Below are 19,979 nucleotides of genomic sequence, written 5' to 3' on the forward strand. Positions count from 1 at the left end.
CTCTTCATCTGCGTCTTTATTCTCTTCTTTGTTTTTAATTTCTTATCGTGTTAGTTGTAACCTCCAGTATATTGTTGATGAGTAGAGGTCTTGGCTCATTTCTGACTGCACTGGGGTATCATTCAAGATAGGTCAAAGTTTGCTGCAGTAACAAACAGTCCCAAAATCTAGTGGCTCAACACAATCAAAATTTATTTCTCACTTACACCTCATATTCAACACAAGTCATGGATCAGGGAGGGGTTCCTTATTGTTATTTCTCAGAGACTCAGGCTTATGGAGGCTAAGCACATGGACGTGTGCTTCCACAATCACTATGGCAGGAGGAATTATGTACTGGCTTTTGAAGCTTCCACCCTGAAGTAACTGCTGTTCTGTCCACTGACATTTCAAAGCAAGTCCCATGGCCAAGCCTAACTTCCAAAGGGGTAGGGAAGTGTGATCCTTCCATATGCCAGAAGAACAGCTGGACCGTGGGAATGCTTCTCATGCTCCACCATTACACATGGTGTTTGCTCTAAGTTTCTGGTAGATAACCCTTTATCAAGTTTAGAAGTAAGTGCATGAGTTTGTTTAGAACTTGTTAAGTAAAGAGTTTGTCCTTATCATGAATGAGTGTTAAATTTTATGAACTGTTTTTATGTCATCTGTTTGATGTGTAAATGTTATTTTTCTCCCTTAATTTGTTAAGGCATTTATATATGCTGTTTCTTTACCCAGAACATTCTCCTCCACTGTCCTCTTCAAACAGTTTTCCTGGTTAATTCTCATTCTTTAGAGCTCATTCACTCATCCAGCCAATATTGATTGAGCAATGCTATGTGCCAGATGTTGTTCTAGGCACTTGGGATACATCTGTGATACATCTGGGATACAAAGCAGATAAAGGTCTTGCCCATGTGGATCTTACACTGGGGGGAGGAAAGAAAAGAAACGTATAAAATAAATAAGTAAATTAGATAGCATGCCAACAGTCTTGAGTACAACAGAGAAGAAGCAGAGCAGGGCAAGGGGGAAATGGCGATGTTGGGAGGGTGTAGTCAGAGTAGGTCTCTCATAACATCAGGGCGATGACTCAAAGCAGGGGCAGAGTTTACTAGGTAGGTATCCAAAAGCAGACTGTTCCAGGCAGAGGGCAGCAGTGGGGCAAAGGCCCTGGGGTGGGAATTGCCATGCGGGTTCTAGAAGCAGTGAGGAAGTTCTGGGACTGAAGCTGAGTGAGTGAGCCTGGCAAGGGATGAAGCTGGAGAAATAGTAGAGGAGGGTGACCATGAGGGCCTTAGAGGTCATAGCAGGGCCTTTGAGTTTTTCTTGGACTAAGGTGGGAGCCCTTGAAGACTTTTGGACAGAATCTGACTGCGCTTTGAAAGGATCCCCCTGATGCAGTGGTGAGAACCACCTTTAGGGTGGCAAGGGTAGAAACAGGAAGATGGGAGGAATCGCCTACAATAAATCAGGTGTGAGATGAAGATGCTCCTACAAGAGTCATAGCAGTGGAGGTGGTGAGAAGTGCTGAGATTCTGGATACATTCTGAAGGAAAAACCATGATGATATTCTAATGGATTAGATGTGGAGTGTGAGAAAATAAGAGAAGCCAGGATGGCTCCAAAATTTTGGCCTGAGCAATGGGAAGGATGGAGCTGGAAGAGTGGAAGAAGTTTTAGGTGGAGAAGGTTTCAGGTGGGGGAGGATCAAGAGTTCAGTTTTTTTTTCTTTTTCATTATGATAATTTTTTTATTGAGATAAAATTCACATATCATAAAATTCACCTCTTTAAAATGTGACTTTGATGGTTCTTCGAATATTTATGAGTTGTGCAACCATCACACTATCTAATTCCAGAATATTTGTTGACCCCCCCAAAAGAAACCCATACCCATTATCCACTCTCCATCTCCCCCTCCTAGACATCTACTTTCTGTCTCTATGAATTTGCCTATTTTGGAAATTATATATAGATGGAATCATACAGTATGTAGCCTTTTGTGTCTGACTTCTTTCATCCAGCATAATTTTTCCAAGGTTCTGGACTCTTTGAATTTGAGGTGTTTTATTAGACTATTAAATATTTAAGTCTGGTAGAGAGGTGAGGGCTAAGGGTTACAGAAAATATAAGATATCTGTAAATAGATATACAGAATCATCAATATATGGAAGAATACTACTTAAAATCATGAGACTAGGTGCAATCCCTCATCAAGTGAGTAAGGACAGAGAGAAGGAAGATGCCCAAAACTGCCACACTCGAACATCTGGAAGAGAAGAAGCCATCACAGGGGACAGAGAAGGGGCTGCTGGTGAGAGGGAGGCAATAGAGAGTATGGGTCCTGGAAGCCTGGGGAGAAAGTGCATAGACAGAAGGCTGTGGTCACCTGGGTCAGATGCTCCTAAGAGGTCAAGTAAGATGAGGACTGAGAAATGACCATTGGGTTTAGCACCCAGGAGGTCATGGAGCTCCTGGTTGACCAAGAGCTATTTCAGAGCAATGTCAGGGAAGAAAGCCTCATCAGAGTGGGTTCAAGAAAGAGTGGGAGAAGAGAAACTGGAGACAGTGGAGACATCTCTTTTGAGGAGTTTTGCTGCAAACCTGGGGTGGTAGATAGGAGAGAAGTGAGGCCAAGAGTGTTTTTTGTTTTGTTTTCAAGATGGGAGAATCAGCATGATGTTTGTTTCAGATAGGAATGAACGACACAGTAGGAGCCAAAAATTAATGATGTAGGAGAGAAAGGGGAGAATTGCCGGAGGGGGTTCCTTGAGTAGGTGACGGGACAAGATTGATCTCAAGGGGAAGGTTGGCCTTTGATGGGGCTCGTACGGGTCATCTATCGAATGAGATGGGGAGACGGTATGTGCATGCAGACCTGGCCAGCAGGCAGATAGCAGGCAGGGTAGGAGTCTGTGTTCCTAAATTTTCAAGGGATGGAAGAAGCATGGTCATTGGCTGAGTGAGGGGGAGGTGTTGGGAATTAGAAGGGAATGGAATGAAAAGGTATCTAGAAGAGAGCAAGTGCACTAGGGAAGAATAGTGTGAGTCCAGGCAGCATTAGGGTGCAGGTGAGGTCTGTGTGCCCAATTCAGATATCACCCCCTCCCGAAAGTCTTCTCCCCGCAAGACTAGGTCACTCCCCTTGCTGCCTCATGGCCGCTGTGGTGCTTCTCTCTCACAACTCTGATCACAACTGGAATGAAATATCAACTGTATTCTTTAGCTCTTTAATCCCTGTAACCCTCCCTAGACTGTAAACCCCATGAAGACATGAGCAGAGACTGTCCCCTCCGTCGCGATATCTTGGCGTCTAGCTCCTCCCACACAGTAGTCTCTCAATACATAATATTTAAATAGTTGAATAAATGAATGAAGTAATGGATGAGAAAAGTCCTGGAAGCTGCATGTGTGCTTTTAGTCGGCCTAGATTTCTGAAGCAACTCCTTCCGCATTCCTGAGAGATTCTGGACCTCCTCTCTCCGCAGCTTTTACCCCCACCCCAATCCCTCCTCCTCTCCTCCCCTCCCCTCCCCTCCCCTCCCCCCCCTCCCCCTCCCCCTCCCCCTCCCCCAGCGCTCCGCTTTGCGGGCGCTTCTGCTTTAAGGGCCCCGCAGAAGTCGAGCCGGGCGCTGATTGGTGGTTTATTCTAACGGATAGAGGATGAGCTCATCTGCAACCAATGACCGAGCTGCATCCGGCCAGACCCCTGCACCTGGGTGGAGGGCTGAAAGCAGCCGCCCACGGTGCAAGGTCCCCCGCGGGGGCGAAGGGTCAGTGGCGGCAGGGCTGGGTCTGGCCACGCGGACCGAGTTCCTGGCTCGGGCAGGTATGGTGTTTGCCCGGCTCCTCCTCCATCCCCCCTCCCCCAGGAGAGGATGACCCCTCTTCTCACTCCCCCAGCCCACCTTCCTCGGCGACCCCCGAGGGGCGGTGCACCTTGCGTGCCGGGGACTCGCGGGTTGGACGCGCCGCCTTCTGGGTCCAGGCGAGGCTATGCGGTTCTGCCCGGAAGGACCCGGCCCGGCGGGTGGCCCCGGAAGCCGGACCCTGACACAGAGCAGCCCGCCCTTTCGGCCTTGGTGCCTCTGAGCACAGGACTCAGAGCGGCATGTCCCTGGTGACTGGGCCGAGTGGGGAGGGTGCGGCTTCCCTTCCCCGCTCCCTCCACCTCCTGGCCGCATTCTGGCCAGGGTTCAGCTCCCCGCTGGCTTCACGATGTGGGTTTTCCTCCCCGCCCCACTCCCCATCCTGTTCTCTCCTCCCTCTCTCCACAGAGGCAGAAATGACCTGGAGTTGGTCATTTGGGCCCTGCCCCTTCCCAATGGGGCCTGAGAGAGCGAAGGTGCAGGGGCTGCAGTGACGGGCAAAGGCAGCTCTGCCGGCCTCTCTCTGAGCCCTTTCCTTTCCTGAAGACACTGCTCTTATCCCTTTGGCCACTTGTATCGCACACTGCTCAGGGAGGAGGAGCTGCTGTACGGTCCTTGGAGGCCACGTGGCCTCCTGGCCTTCTCAGAGCAGAGCCAGGAGGCCAGAGGCATCCCCTCCCTAGGGCTGGCTGGGCTCTGACCCCATTCCTCTAACTCCACCCAGCGTGGCACTGAATCTGCCACTCAGTCATTTCATTTGCCTGCAGACTTTAAGGCCAAGCCCTGTGTCCGGCTCTCTGCCTGGCTCCTTGGGGGTCCTCACTCCCTGGCCACACTGACCTCAGAACCTAGGGAAATGAAATAAAGCAGGGGCAATCCATCCTGTTCGAGGAGGTGCCATGGAGCCGAACCTTGAAAGATAAATGAGATTCCCATGGGAGGAGCAGGGAGGGGAGAACAGGCAGGATGGAGGGAACAGTATAAGGAATGGCCTTTGGGCCCCGGGCCCTGGCTTCAGCCTCAGAGTGTGTGACCTCCATGTTTAATGTGTGTAGAGGCCCTTTGCACGCATACCCTCAGCTCTCTCCAGTGCTCAGCACATAGTAAGTGCTCAAGAAATACTCGATGAACTGAATTTAAATTGAAAACAAAAAACCCAGAGCCCAAAGCATGTTATTCTGTTTTTACCACCACTTAGGAAAGATCTGGCTCAGTGAGGGATATTACCCACATTAGCTCTGATCCCTCCAGCCCTTGGACGCGAGCATTAGTCTTCCCAATACTCAGTGGAGGAAACCAGGGTGCAGATGGGGTGTTACTCCCAGCAGGATTCTCCCTAATGCCTCTGCTCTCTCCAGGTCCCTGCTCCAGGGCAGCCATGAGCCTGGTGGCCTGTGAGTGTCCCCCTGGCCCTGGCCTGGACCCCGAGCCCTGCTCATGAGTGCAGTCCCAGGCCCTAGTGTACCTGGAGCAGATTCGCAACCGGGTCACTCCGGGGGCACCTGACATGACCAAGCGCGACTACCTTGTGGATGCAGCCACACAGATCCGGCTGGCCCTGGAGCGTGACGTCAGTGAGGACTATGAGGCAGCCTTCAGCCACTACCAGAATGGCGTGGACGTTCTGCTCCGAGGCGTAAATGGTGAGGCTGGGGCTGGGCAGGGATGGAGGCCAGTGGTGAAGGGCTCATCCCGCCATCTGTCCATCTGAGCTGGGTGAGCAGGGCTCTCTGTGGGCCCTGCAGGGCCTCTGCAAAGGACAGTAATAACAGCTCTCATTTATCGAACGGTTCCTATACACCAGGCGCTGGTCTAAGGGCTTTACCTGTATCAACTCATTTCCCATTCACAGTAATACAAACCACTGTATATGTTCTTGCATGTACTTCCAAATATATAAGAATGATTTTTATTCCCATTTTCCAGATGAGGAAACTGAGGCACAGGGCAGTTAAATAGCTTGCTTGAGACTCCACAGGTGTCAAGTGGCAAAGCTGGGCTTGGAACAGTGTGGGCTCCAGAGGCTGTGCGCTCGGCTCACTAAGCCTGCCTGCCCCTGGAGCTGGGCTGTGGTCCTGCCCTCTGGGGGCTTGCATTCTAATGGGGGGAGATTGATGAGTTGATGATGGACTATTATAGTCCCAGGTGGCAAGAACAATGAGGAGGAAGTGAAGGGAGGGAAGAGGGAAACTGAGGCCAGGCTAGGCTGGCATAGGGCATTTTCTAGAAGTCAAAACCCTAATCTGAGGACTGAAGAATGGTGGACATGTTGTCCAGCTGAAGGGCTGGGTGGGGCTCCGGAGGGAGAACCGCACAGGCCTGGAGGTGAGAGGGGAGGCCTATTCAGGGAAAAGGGAGGCATTTCCAAGTAGGGGGAGAGGCTGGCTCTGAGGCCACTTGGAGACCCCTGAGGGCCTTGGTGGCCAGGCTGGGGGTAGGAGTCAGGCCCCAATTCACGCTTCCTACCCTTCCGCTGATGAGACCTCTCAGTACCTGGGCTTCATGCCTGTCCAGTGACTTCCTTTACCCTCCAGTCCTGATCCCCATTCTGGCCTCTTTCACCCTGGGCATCAGAGATAGAAGAACGTGTGCTCTCTGGGGACTTCTGTCTCCTACTCTGAAAAACGGACATGGAAATCCACACTGTGTCCCTTCCCAGGGTGTGATGGTGGCCAGCGAGGTAGTAGGTGCCAACTGTAAAGTGCTGTAGGCTGAGTGGCCACTGTGGTTCCCAACCTCTCCTGCCACCATCCCTCCTCCTCCTCCCCTGCTGGTCTCCCATCCAGAGGAGGACCCAAGAACAGTTGGGGGGTCAGAATCCACTGACCAGCATCAGAAATAGGCACTACCTCCTATGGAGGATAGAGGGCAGGCACTGGGAGCCCAAACCCCAGCGTCCTCCCAAGGACAGGACCCCTCCTCCCCACAGTTGACCCCAACAAGGAGAGATGTGAGGCTGTAAAGCTGAAAATTACCAAGTACCTGCGGCGGGCGGAGGAGATCTTTAATTGCCACCTGCAGAGGACGCTGGGCAGTGGAGCCAGCCCTGGAACGGTAAGGAGACCCCAAAGTCCTGAGGGCTCTGAGGGGAGAGAGCTGAGGCCCTCACCCCACAGGCCAGGGAACTGTCGCCTGCCCTCCCAAGCGGCAGAGGCAGATGGTGGAAAGCACAGGCCGGCTGGTGTATGTGCCAGGGCTGCTCTCCTGCCCTCCTCCTCCTGGCTTCCTCTCTATCCCACACTCTCCGTAATTCATTCATTTGCAAACGCTTAGTGGATCATCTCCAGTCCAGTCTTACGCCCCCACAGAGTACACACACACACACACACACCTCCCCAAACGCTTAGTGAATCATCTCCAGTCCAGTCTTACGCCCCCACAGAGCACACACACACACACACCTCCCCAAACGCTTAGTGAATCATCTCCAGTCCAGTCTTACGCCCCCACAGAGTACACACACACACACACCTCCCCAAACGCTTAGTGAATCATCTCCAGTCCAGTCTTACGCCCCCACAGAGCACACACACACACACACACACACACACACCCCTACCTTCCCACCCTCACGCATGGCCCGTACACGTGCTCACCTATGTGCACACTCAGGCCCCCAGATCTCTCTGTGTTTGGCTGGGCTGCAGTGAGTATTCGGAGCAGACACAAATACCCACATGCATATACACACACAGGAATATGTGCATATATAAATGTGCAAAAGTCCTCTCCCCATAAGGCTTTTCTTGACCCAGGGGGCACTCAGAAAGGGTTGAAGATGCACACACACTTCTCAAGCCCACAGGTGTGCACATACACACCCCTTCTAGGCTTGCTGCACCTTGTAAGCTGCTTCTCCCAAAACAGGTGCCTGGGCCACATGCCTTGGTCTTCGAGGCGTGTTCCCCAAGACGCACATGTTCCCAGGTTACTTCCCCCCTCCCCGGGCACATCTGCCTCCTGTGGACGGGGCTTCTGAGAGGGGGTTTCTGAAGCCCTGAGAACTCCCTGGGCCTGGGAGGAGGACTAGGTGGGGACCGAGCTGAGAGGGTGGCCTGGCCACCCTGGACCAAGGCCTGCTTCTCTGCTCAGTCTGTCCCTGTGAGGTGGGCCCTGCCTGTACCCCGGTCCTGCCCTCTGTGGCCACTGCTCTCCTGGCAGCCGGGGCCCTGCCCACTGCCTGGTGAGAAGGTCGTGGCTGAGGAGGACTCACCCTGAGGCCGCTACGTGGCTCTGTCCTGACTCTGCAGGGTTTTAGCAGCCTGAGGCTGCGGCCCATCCGCACACTGAGCTCTGCCCTAGAGCAGCTGAGGGGCTGCAAGGTGGTCGCGGTCATCGAGAAGGTGAGTGAGCACCGCCCGGGGTGTGGGAGGAGGAGTTGCGTATAATTCGGAGGGGCAGGTGTTGGAAAGGGGTCAGAGGGTCCATGGGGAGGAGAGCAGCTGTGGCGGCCCCGCACCCTTCCTCCACCCCAGCCCGCATCTGTCAGCTCTGGAAAGGAAAGCGTGAGGAAGAAGCAGGGGCGCGCAGCTCCTCTCCACAGCCCGCCAGCTCAGACGCAGAAAGCCGCTCCCTCCGGGGCGCCCAGCCAGCCCGCGCTGCCCTGCCGGCCCCACTTCCACTTCCCCAGGACTGCAGCCAGGAGCCTCCCTACCTAGCACAGCCCAGAGGTTCCAGCGGCGGGAGTGCGCTTATCTCCAGAAACCCGTTCTGCGGACGGTCGAAGCGGGCTGGTGCCTTGTCCAGGGCCTTGGCAGCTCTGCCCTTTCTCTCCTGGCTCCTCCGGCCACCCCCCATCCTGACCCCATCTAGGATCTTTTCCCTTAAGTCAGGGCAGACAGGAAGATAGGAGCTGACCGCCAAACCTGAACCTGGGACACTCATCAGAAGGACGGACAAGTTGGGTCAAATGAGATTTGAGCCAATATTTGATCGCTCTCCGCCCCAGCCCAGGGATACCTGAATATTTGCTAAAGCGTTTTTTTCCTCAAACTGGCTGTTTATCAGAATCCCCTGGGGGAGCTTCCTAAAAATACAGATGCCCAGGCCCCATCCCAAACCCACTGAGTCAGAATTTCTAGGGTTGAGCCCAGGCACCTGTAATTTAAAACACTCACGGGGGATTTGGATGGGTCTGGGAGCCCGCAGAGAAAAGGGGACCGGTGCGTGCTCCCCGACATGCCGAGGGGGAAGTGCTGCCCGGGCTGGCACTGCGTGGTCACAGACGACCTCCTTTCCCTGTCTGGGCACTGGTTTCCTCATCTGGAAGTGGGGTAAGGATCCTCCCACCCAGCCCCGCCCCACCCAGCGTGACGTGGGAACTAAAGTGAAATGATTCGAGGGAAAGGCCTGGCACACGCTAAAGCATTTGATACAAGTTTGATGGCCATGGAGGCGAATGACGAGAGTGTGTGGCGAGCAGGCTTCCCATCCCGGCCTTGCTCCAGCTGCTGCTCCCAGGTCCCTGGAACAGGCCCCAGTCTGTCAGCCAAGGCCCAGCCAGCTTCCATCTGCCCAGCCCTTCCCTCCCATTGCGCGAGTCCACGTGGCTTGGCCGCTGCCCCGGGCAGGCGGAGGAGGTGACAGCCAACACTGTTTCCCCGTGTGGGATCCCACTGAACCAGTGGTGTTTTGGAGAGAGGGGTTCTGGGTCAAATAAGTTTTGGAAACAGTGAGTTAAAGTTACATTACATTAGGATGCAAATGTACACAGTGAATCTCCAAGAGGGAGGTCTGTGACAGAATTCCCCGAATTTGAATTTAACCCCGGACACACATGTGCAAAGCATTTTTGGAATCCCATATTCTGAGGCCTGTGCATATGGGAATTAGAAATTCAGGCCAAGCCCAGCCATTCTGTCTTGAGAGTGCCCTCTTTTCTTTCTTTTTATATACTTTCTTGGGCACTCAATTTACCTACTCCACCTCCCTCCTAAAATCCTGCTTCCTTTTTCTGAGTCATTCCCAGGAACACCAATCTCCCCAAATTAGGAGAGGTGTTGGGGCCACTGGGCCCAGGTCCCTGCAGCCAGGCCTGGATGAGTATCACCACATTCCATACCACAGCTCTGCCCAGGCAGATCTGGGCAGGCAAGTGGGAGGGCAGTGCCAGCCTGCAGCAGCTCGCAGACTCAGTGGGAGCAGAAGGCCCCACTCAGGAAGCCTTGAGTGCCCCCAGAAACACCCCATTGTGAGGGTTAAAGGGGCTGGGGAGCCGGGGGTCCCTCGGGGCCGAAGAGATACTGGCAGGGGTAGGGGGTGGCAGGGAACAGCAAGGAGGGTGGATCAAGGACTAGGCAGGCAGCAGGCCAGGAGAGCCAGGGTCTGCTCTTGGGAGCCTGGGGGGCTTGGGAGACAATGCTGCCTATTTGCTGAGCTTTGTCCAGGAGCCAGGCCCTGAGTCAGGGATGGGGAAGAAAGAGAAGACCAGCCAAGTCACTTCCATGTTTTTGGCTCAAACAGGGGTGTTTTTTGAATTATTGTTAGTTATCAGCATTTAAAAATGGGCAGGTTTCATAGAGAAGTCCAGATTTCCTACTTATCCTGAGAAATCAGAAGATCTGGAAATGCTGGTTCACATTCATGTCAGCTGGAGCAGAGGACGGGCTGCCCGATTTAATGGGGCACCTGCCCTCCGTCTGTCCCTTTCTCATCCTGCCCATTGGCTCACATGCCCAGCTCCTGTGGACCTTAGTGCTTGAGAACCTGCTTGAAACTTCTGGATTTGTTTGCTCCAGGAGGAGTCCTCCTGGCCTTGATACTGTGGACATTTTAAAAGGAAGGTTTAATGTGTTTCACCAAAGCTTTCATTGTCCCCGAATCCCAAGAACTCAGTGGGTTTTATTTTTTAAAAAGAGATTTCCCTTTTTATTTATTATTATTTATTTATTTATTTATTTATTTATTATTTATTTATTTATTTATGGCTGCGTTGGGTCTTCGTTGCTGTGCGCGGTCTTCTCATTGTGGTGGCTTCTCGTGTTGCAGAGCATGGGCTTTAGGCGCACAGGCTTCAGTAGCTGTGGCTCGAAGGCTCTATAGTGCAGGCTCAGTAGTTGTGGCTCACAGGCTTAGTTGCTCCGCGGCATGTGGGATCTTCCCGGACCACGGCTCAAACCCGTGTCTGTTGCATTGGCAGGCGGATTCTTAACCACTGCGCCACCAGGGAAGCCTGAGATTTCCCTTTTTAAAAAGATGAGGGCAGGCACCCATCACCAGAACTGCCTTCCATCTTCCTGATAGCAATACTCACCTGACATTCGTAAGGCCCATTCTAGTTTGCCAAGCTGTTGCATTAAACCCGCTCGGTCACCCTGAGGAGGAAAAGGGTTATACTGTACAGTCCGATACAGTAGCCACCAGCCACATCAGACTATTTTAATTAATTAAAATTAAGTATTCTATTTCTCAGTGGCACCAGCCACCTTTCAAGGGCTTGATAGCCACATGTGGCTAATGGCTTCTAATGGACAGTGCAGATATATAATATTTCCATCATGGCAGAAAGTCCTACTGGACAGTGCTGCATTTTTTAAAGGTATTTATGTATTTATTTATTTTGGCTGTGCCAGGTCTTAGTTGTGGCATGTGGACTTCTTAGTTGTGGCATGTGCGGCCTTTTAGTTGTGGCATGCGGACTCTTAGTTGTGGCATGCATGTGGGATCTAGTTCCCCGACCAGGGATCAAACCCAGGCCCCCTGCATTGGGAGCACCAAGTCTTTCTTACCCACTGGACCACCAGGGAAGTCCCTGGACAGTGCTGCATTTTAATCATTGTCTTACAGAGAATGTAACTGAGTTTCATAGAGGTCAAGGGACAAACTAGTGCTCTATAGCACAGAGCAAAAGAGGAAGGGGATTTTTTTATTTGCTTGGTTTAATGGGAAAATGCCCCCTTTTCTACCCTTTTGAAATATCATGAAAGAGAAAGGAGTTTAGAGCAGAAAAGAAAAAAAAAATTCCCCACCATCCTATCTCATTCCAAGATAATCACTGTTAATGGTTTGGTCTAATTCTTTCTTGATAGATGTGTGTGTATATATGTATTTTTTCTTCTCTTTTTTAACACACTTGTTTCAATGTACTGATCAAGTTTTATTTCTGGCCTCCACGACCTTCACTGCTGTTTTTTTGTACGCTGTAAACGAGAAGACTTGCCCAAGACAAGACAAGGTGGAGGGGAATCCCACTTGGCAAGTGGCAGTGGGGAATTATCCGGGGTGTCAGCACTTGTGGGAATTATCAAGTTTTATCCTAAATGACCCCAGAGTTCTCTTTCTTTCTTTTTCAAGCTTTGCGTAAATTTGGCCAAGGAGCCGGGACTAGGCTGGACTCCATCTCTGGCTGTTGGAGGAGAGACCTCTAGTGGTCAGAAGGGATGCTTCACTCCTGCTGCCCCTGTGCTCAGAGTCCACCACCTTCATCTCACTGACGATGGGGAAACTGAGGCCCAGAGGGGAAGGCATGCACCAGGTCACCTGGTTGTGCCCCTATTTGCAGTTATGTCTCCAGGGCTCCGGGATCAGCCTGTCTGGAGTCACATCTTGGCTCTACCACTTTTTAGCAGGGGGACCGTAGGCAACCTAACTTCTCTGAACCTCAGTTTCTTCATCAGTAAAATGAGTCACTAGTAATGCTCACCTGGTAGGGCTGGAGAATAAAACGAAATGACCTAGATAAAGCCCTTAGCACAGAGTAAATGCTCTATAGCCAGTGTGGGGTTTCCCTGTGATGATATTAATAATCGTCACTATAGACAATTGAGAGAATGTTATGTGGCAGGCACAGGCTGCTGCTGTACTTGAGTTGCTTGCTTTAATAGAATCCTCCTCATGGCCTTCTGAAGGAGGTACTGCTATGACCCATTTTGCAGTGAAGAAGACCAAGGTTCACAGAGGCCATGTGACTTGGCAAATGTGGTAACTGACATTCCCACCGCCTTTACATCCTCCAAGGCCCTTCCCATTGGTGGCCTCAACAAACCAGTGATAAGGGAGGGTGGGCATTTGTAATTCCTGTTTGGTAGATGAGAAAATCAATTCGCTCACCCAAGATCTGAACCCCAATCCTAGGCTGCAGCCTTCGTCACTGCCCAGTGACCTGGCCTCAGGGCCTGGTTCCCATGTGCCACTACGGGGAACGTGTGCAGAGCAGGCTGACGGCTAAGAAGTCACAACACCAGGGTGCTGGCCTTGCCCCCCACATGCCCCTCATCTGGCCCGAATCTTCCGCCTTCCTCCCCTGACGTGTCCTCTCCTATGGCTGGGGTCCACCCCTGCCCACCATGGAGATGAGTCTAGGGCCCAATTCCAAACAAGGCTCTGCCCAGCAATTGGTAGACCACTGCCTCCAAGCAAAACCAACAGGAGAAGGAGTGGGCTGCCCTCCAAAGATAGCCTCCAGAAAGAAAGACCATTTAAAAGAAGGGGCTGGGGGCAGGGGATGAGACCTGAAGGAGCATGGCAAGACCACATGGTCTCGGGCACCACTGGGGCCACATTCTGAGAGCCTTGGCTTCTTCACCTGTAAAGTAAGAGATCAGAGGAGGTGACTGGCTCTGAGGTCCCTTCCAGCCATGACACCCTCAGACCCTACAGGATGGACCACTCAGCATGCATGTGGGAAGCACCGACTACCTCCCTGTCCTATGCAGGCCTCTGGGAGTACAGAGCTGGACATGTGGTCCCTGCCTTCTCGGAGCTCACAGCCCAGCGGGGAGACAGAAAATTAGACACAGTGTGATAGGGTGAGCCCAGAGAGCACTGGAGACAGATTAGGAGCCCCAGCCTAACGCAAGGGTTGGGAAGGCTTCCTGGAGGAGGTGGTACCTGAGCTAAGACCTGCAGATCTAACAAGGGTGGATGAGCAGGACAGGTTCGATGTCAGTTTGGCGGTGGGGGGTACACTCTGCACTACCACAGCCTGGCCTCCCAGCCCAGCCTTGGTGGAGGACCCTGGGAGGCTGGGGCTGGGGCCGTGGAGTCCCGGGAACTAGCATGTGCCTTGACTAGTGCCTCCTGGACCTCGGCAGGTGCAGCTGGTCCAGGACCCAGCGACTGGAGGGACCTTCGTGGTGAAGGCAGGTGCCGCCCAACCCCCTGCCGTTCTGCATTCCCCTTTGGAGTTTCTCAGAGCTCTTGGAAACCCCTACCCCCTGGGGAACCTCTACCCAGAAGCCGTATGGGAAACCCACACTTCCTCCAAATCCAACAGCTGTTTGTTCTGCCCCCAGCATGCACCCTGCCTCCCAGAAATGTGCACATGCGCACACGCACACACACACTGCCTCATCCTTGGACCAGAGATGGGAGGGCCTGCCTTCCAGGGTGGAAAGAGGGTTGAGGGTCAGTTAGGAACTGGGAGCAGGCAGCTGCTCTCCAGCGTGGCTCCCACCCTTCATCTGGTTGCCCCTGAGGGCCAGAGGGTCCCCAGCTGATCTGCCCGTTCTGCTCCCTCCCCAGAGCCTGTCCAGGTGCCACGCGGTGAGCCGGGAGCGGCTGACCATCATCCCACACGGCGTCCCCTACATGACCAAGCTGCTGCGGTATTTTGTGAGCGAGGACTCCATCTTCCTGCACCTGGAGCATGTGCAAGGTGAGGGGGCCCTGTCAGCTCCTCAGGCCTTTGGGATGTCCCGTCTCATCCTCTTAAACTGCCAAACCCAGATGCCCAGCACAGACCAGGGGACCTAGGCTTCCTGGAGGATGATGGCTGCTGGGGGCTTCTGTGTGGTGCCAGGGGGGGCAGGGGACATCCTGGGAGGATGTTCACATCTTGGGCGGGTGAGAGGGCATTTATGCAGATGTCCCCTTTGTCACCCTCTCCTCCAGTCTTGGCTCTTTTCACTTTTTTAGTCTGTGCCCACCCCTCAGAGTGGCCCCGTGGGGTGATGGTGCTGAAGCTGTAAGGACAGGAACTGGGTCACGTAGCAGATATTTATTGATCAGCTATGATTTTGTTTTTAAATGAGGTACACATCTCTGGGTCATGACATACAGTCATTGCAGGTCCATGCCTGGCCTTGTTTTTATTTTACTTACTTAAGCTTCATTACGCTTTTCTCCCTTAAAAAAATTATAATACATTGAACACTGGCGAACCCACCACCTAGACCAAGGACATTAAGAATAATTTACATCTCCTTAGGGGTTAAGCACCTATTTTGTGCCAGCTTGTGAGGCTGGGGCTGCTTTAGGTGGGTGGAGAGGAGGAGAGAGGGCACCCTAGGCTAAGGGAGAGGAGGAAGCAGAGGTGAGGACCTGGAAGGCAAAGGGTCCGTGCCCAAGACGCGGGGGGGGGGGGCCGGGGGGGGCGGGGGGGCGGGAGTGGGACAGGGACCTGGGCCCCACGCTCTTTTACTCCCGTCCCCATGCTTGCTGCACCCTCTGCACGGCCCAGGAGGCACTCTGTGGTCCCACCTGCTCTCCCAGCCGTGCCTCCAACAGTCTGGGACTAGGTCTGGCTCCAGCCTGGAGAGGATGAAGGCTCAGCTCAACTCCCGCCTCAGCCTCCGGACCCCAGCTCGCCTCCCGCCTGGCCACACCTGCCTGCAGGACGGAATCCCCCTGGAGCCTCCCCGGACTTCTCAGAGCCTTACCCCGGCCAGGGGGGCCGCAGCCATCAGACCCCAGAGAGAGGCTGAAGGTGAACCCTCAGCCGGGACCGGCCCTTCCTGCTCCTGGGACCTTCCAAAGGCCCCAGGTGGCCACCTGCACCACCATGCCAGGCGGGGGCCCGGCCAGAGCTCTGATCCGGGGCCCCCTCGGGGGATCCCTTGGGTTCGTGCAGGGGCCGGCCGGGTGCTGGGGGGCTGTGGCCGAGGCAGAGGTCGGAGCCGCCCCTCAGCCGGTGGGGCCGCCTGGCGTGTGAGGGAAGAGCAGGTGAGGCAGTGGGCGGCCGAGATGCTGGTGGCCCTGGAGGCGCTGCACGAGCAGGGGGTGCTGTGCCGGGACCTCAATCCCCGGAACCTGCTTCTGGACCAGGCAGGTAGGAGCCCTGGGCCCAGGGGCAGAAGAGTGGGCCCTCACCCTACCCCACCCCTCCGGCGGGAGGCCCCCGAAGCCTCAAGACAGAGAAGGAAATTTCCCCAAAGTCAAGCGGATGCAGAGGTTGTCTGCTTCTTCCCTTGCCTCCCCTCCCCGGCCTTTTCAGGAAGGACTCTGCTGAGCCTGGCTGGCCAGGGTTGAGCTTGGGAAACAAACCCTTTCCCTCAATGAGCTCAGGGCAAGGCTCCTGTGAAGACCAGGTTGTTTCGGGGCCTCGGGGTGGGGTGGGGGGGCGGGCCCCTAGGGAGCGTCTGCCCAGCGCAGCCGCTGGCCCCTGCCTTGTGGCTGTTGGGAGAAATGCTGGAGTCCCCTGCCTCACGCCTGTGCAGCTCCAAGATGACTAATAGCAATTTTTGTCCCCTTTTATTCCTCCCTGCATGCACTGCATGACAAGGCCACATCCGGCTCACGTATTTTGGCCAGTGGTCAGAGGTGGAGCCCCAGTGCTGCAGGGAGGCTTTGGACAAACTCTACAGCGCCCCAGGCAAGAAGGGAAGGGGTAGGGGGTAGCCCTTGGGTGTCTGTATGTGGGTTGAGCCAGGGGGCTGAGGATGACAGAGGGAACTGGGCCATCTGGGTAGGGTGAGTGGAGGGGAGACCCGCCTCCTTGGGCGGGCGAGACTGAGACACGTATGTTCTTGTTCCCACAGAGGTGGGTGGGATTTCTGAGCTGACCGAAGCCTGCGACTGGTGGAGCTTTGGGTCTCTGCTGTATGAACTGCTGACGGGAATGGTGAGCGGTGTGTGGGCAGGGTGTAGGGCCTGGTGGGTGTCACTGAATGTAGGAGGGGCTGGGGTTCGTCCAGCCAGTCGGTGTTGGGGCAGAGCCTGCCTGGTTCCCCGAGACTTGGCCGTCGGGCCCAGTATTCTGCCAGCACAGCCCCCGCCTCCACTGCCGAGGCCATGAGAGACCATGGAAGCCACTCCCACCCAGGCCATGGCCACGCTTCGCACCGCTGCCAGATGAGTGGCTATAGCTAGGGAGACTGTCAGCTCAGGGAGAGTTGAGTCGGGATGATCAGGGAAGGTTTCTGGGAGAGAGCGCCCGGGCCTGGATCTGGAGGGCGGGTGGAGTTTGACACAGCCCTTTTACTTAGAAGGCCACTGGATCATCCCCCAAGCCTCCTCTCCCCGCTGCTCACTCCCCGCATCCACACCCTTCAGAGCTATAACCCCCAGACTTTGGCTGGCAGACCAGAGAGAGGGCCTCCTTCATCCCAGGCTGGCAGCTGCCCTGTCCAGCCTGGGTCAACCCAGAGCTTAAAGTTCCCCTGGCAAAGCACCCTTTGCTCAGGATGGTGACCTCCGCCCTCCATCTTCCCTCGTGAGCTCAACGCCACACCTGGGGCTGGTTAGGTCAGGCAGCAGGGAGAGGTCAAACGGCATTTGAGCAGGAAATGCCCCGAGTGGGTGCAGTGTGACCGGAAGTCCAGATCTGACTGATCCCTCCTGGCTCCCTCCTGGTTTGGTCCTGTAGCCAGGGCCTTTGAGAGCCCTGGCTGCACACAGCCCCACAGAGTGGCTCTCTCCTCTTGGCCTCCCACCACCTCTCCAGATCAGGGCTCCTGGCCTTCCTCCTGGTTGCTTCTTGCCTCTCTTCCTGACCTCCAGACAGACCTCTCTGCTCCCTGCAGCTGCACCCTTCTGGAGCACAGAGAGGTCCTGCCTTCTTCCCTCGCCACAGCCCTGCCTTGGCCCTGACAGTAGCATGCCATGTCAAATGAGTCGCCCATGGAAATTCTTTTTCTATAAGGAGACAAGTTTCGGTGCTATTCCTGATAGAGTGCCTGCCCTGATTGCAACCCAAGGCCGATGTTTCTAGCAAGCTTGGAGCCAGAGGGACTTGGGTTCAAACCCTGAACTCAGCACAAATCCCTTGACCTCTCTGAGCCTGCTTCTTGTCTTTAAAATTGGGGTAATAATACTTACTCTGAAGGTTGTTGTGGAAATTACGGATAACGGGTCTCAGGCATCCTCCACAGCCTGACATGCAGTAGATCCAAAGCAAGAGGCAACAATCAGCATCATCATCATCCCCATGAGATGTGACAAAGGAGGAAAAAGATAAAACCTGGCCGCCATTGGAGTGTACAGACCCTCCTGGGGTCGCCCCGTGTGTCTTCCCAGGCGCTGTCCCAGAGCCACCCCTCAGGAATCCAACCCCACACCCAGCTCCAGCTGCCCGAGTGGCTCAGTTGCCCCGCGGCCTCCCTGCTGACTGAGGTGAGGTGCGGCCGGCCCGGAGCAGGCGGCTTCTTTGGCCTGAGGGTGGACAGAAGGGAGGACAGACCCTGTGTGTGAACAAGCCGCCCAGCGTATTAGGTGTCTGATGTGGGTGCAGGAGGTTAATGGGGACAACAAATTTCTAGATGTTGGTGGCCAAACACCAATGTCTCCCAAGGTAACACTGGGGGTTCTGTGGGCCGGGCTGGCAGGGAGCAACGGGGTTAGGAAGGCCTGCCCAGTGCTGACTGGGCCTTTCTCCACAGCTGCTGCAGTTTGAGCCCTCCGGGCGCCTGGGCGCTGGAAGAGGCGGTGTCAACAAACTCAAGTCCCACCCCTTTTTCAGCACCATCCAGTGGAGCAAACTGGTGGGGTAACCGGAGGGGGTGGAGTAGGCGATGGAAGCAGCTGGACTGGTCTGGATCTCCTCTCTTCTCTTTGCCTGCCACCCAGAGCTGGCCCTTCTCATCAGCGGCCCTCGGGCAAAGAATGAAAGGCGGCTTGCCCTTCCTGGTCGGGCCCCTCCCTTGGGCCTCAGAAGTCTCTTCACTGACCAGGAAGGGCCTACGGAGTCCCCCAGCCACGTCCTGGAGAAACCCTTCCCAGACGGTGCTGAGTGGGAGGGATAGAGAGATCTCAGCCTGTTAGGCAGCTTGAACCCCTCCACCCATCAGTCAGCAGTCACCTGCTGAGTGCACACCCTGTACTTGAACTTGGACCTACCATGTTAAAAGGTGCCTTCCTTTGCATTAGCTCTGAGCTACTGACCACCTGCTGAGCCGTGAAATTTTGTGACTCATTATCTGCCATGTGCCCCACTCGGGATGTCTCTGGAAGCTCATCTCAGGATACTAGTCCACTGGCTTTGTGGTCCCAAACCAGGGCTGCCCTGGCGGGTCATCTTAACCATGCAACTAGTGGGCCTCTTCCACCAGAGGCTACTTTTGCAGGGGGTCGGGAGGCTGGGGAAGCAGGGAAGAAGTCTGTAGTGGGCATGGGGTGGGGTGAGGGAATGGGACAAGACAACCCATTCCCCCCTCCTGACCATGCCCCTTATCTTGTGATTAGACTCTGCAGAGCAAAAGGAAAGGAGGGGAGGAAAATAAGGACAAAGAGGAATGGGGGGAGAGAGGAAGGCACAGCTCTGCCACTTAAGAGAAATTTTGGAAACAAAGAGCTCCCTTCCCCGGCTAGCCCACCCATGTGGAGAGAAAGGAAAACCTGCCCCATGGGTCTGAGGGGAGACCACCATTCAGTGTCCAGGCTGAAGCCACTTGAAGAAAAGTTGTACCCACTAGGACTCCCTTCTCGGACGTTCGTCCTGTTTACCATTTTGCATTTTAGTCTTGAGGGTCCACTCAATCCACTGCCCACTGGGACTTCATCTCCTTTTGAAATGAAACCACAAAACACATGGAATGATTGCCCAAGCTTTTACCTGGAAGCAAAACGTTTCTGGTCTCGGAAGAACTGGGGTAAGTAGTTACCCCCGAAGACAACTCCCTCCCCAGATTTGGGGGCCTTCTTCCTCTCAGGACTCGCCCTGTCACTGGGGTGTGGCATCTAAGACAGACTTCCACACATCTCCGCCAACTCCTTCCCGCCTGCGTCTCCGACACCAGCAGGTGGCGCCTCTGACACCACCCTCCAGTCTGGCTGTGAAGGCCCAGCCCCAAGGGGACCTGTTGTGGGCGTGGCTCGACGCTCCTCGGGCCCTCTGGACGCGTCTGGGGACGTGGGAGGTGCAGCCTTTGGAAGGTCCTGGCTCTCCCTGGGGCTTGCCCACGTCCCTCCACCCCGACTCCAATAAAGCCTGCTGTTGCCTCTGGTGTCCTTTTGCCTCATTAACGCAATGAGA

At 54.6% G+C, this 19,979-nt stretch overlaps 1 protein-coding gene across 1 annotated transcript; it reads left to right on the forward strand.

Moving 5' to 3' along the window:
- Positions 1-3,694: 3,694 nt before the first annotated feature.
- Positions 3,695-19,950, forward strand: RPS6KL1 (ribosomal protein S6 kinase like 1). The gene is made up of 11 exons (XM_060095811.1): positions 3,695-3,813; positions 5,212-5,496; positions 6,783-6,907; positions 8,104-8,196; positions 13,885-13,932; positions 14,315-14,447; positions 15,252-15,839; positions 16,293-16,382; positions 16,549-16,631; positions 18,026-18,121; positions 18,388-19,950. Exons 2-11 carry the CDS (start codon positions 5,361-5,363, stop codon positions 18,496-18,498), a joined length of 1,503 nt encoding a protein of 500 aa, XP_059951794.1. The 5' UTR covers positions 3,695-3,813; positions 5,212-5,360; the 3' UTR covers positions 18,499-19,950.
- Positions 19,951-19,979: the final 29 nt, after the last annotated feature.

This window comes from Mesoplodon densirostris, chromosome 4 (genome assembly GCF_025265405.1).
Source record: "Mesoplodon densirostris isolate mMesDen1 chromosome 4, mMesDen1 primary haplotype, whole genome shotgun sequence".
Classification (NCBI taxonomy): domain Eukaryota; kingdom Metazoa; phylum Chordata; class Mammalia; order Artiodactyla; family Ziphiidae; genus Mesoplodon; species Mesoplodon densirostris.

Bases quoted from the DNA above. Each gene is read 5' to 3' on its own strand.
- RPS6KL1 (XM_060095811.1), top strand. From the start codon at position 5,361: ATGACCAAGCGCGACTACCTTGTGGATGCAGCCACACAGATCCGGCTG. The intron at 15,840-16,292 runs GTAGGAGCCCTG...CTGCATGACAAG, and splicing joins CCTGCTTCTGGACCAGGCAG to GCCACATCCGGCTCACGTAT. The intron at 16,632-18,025 runs GTGAGCGGTGTG...GTGTCTTCCCAG, and splicing joins ATGAACTGCTGACGGGAATG to GCGCTGTCCCAGAGCCACCC.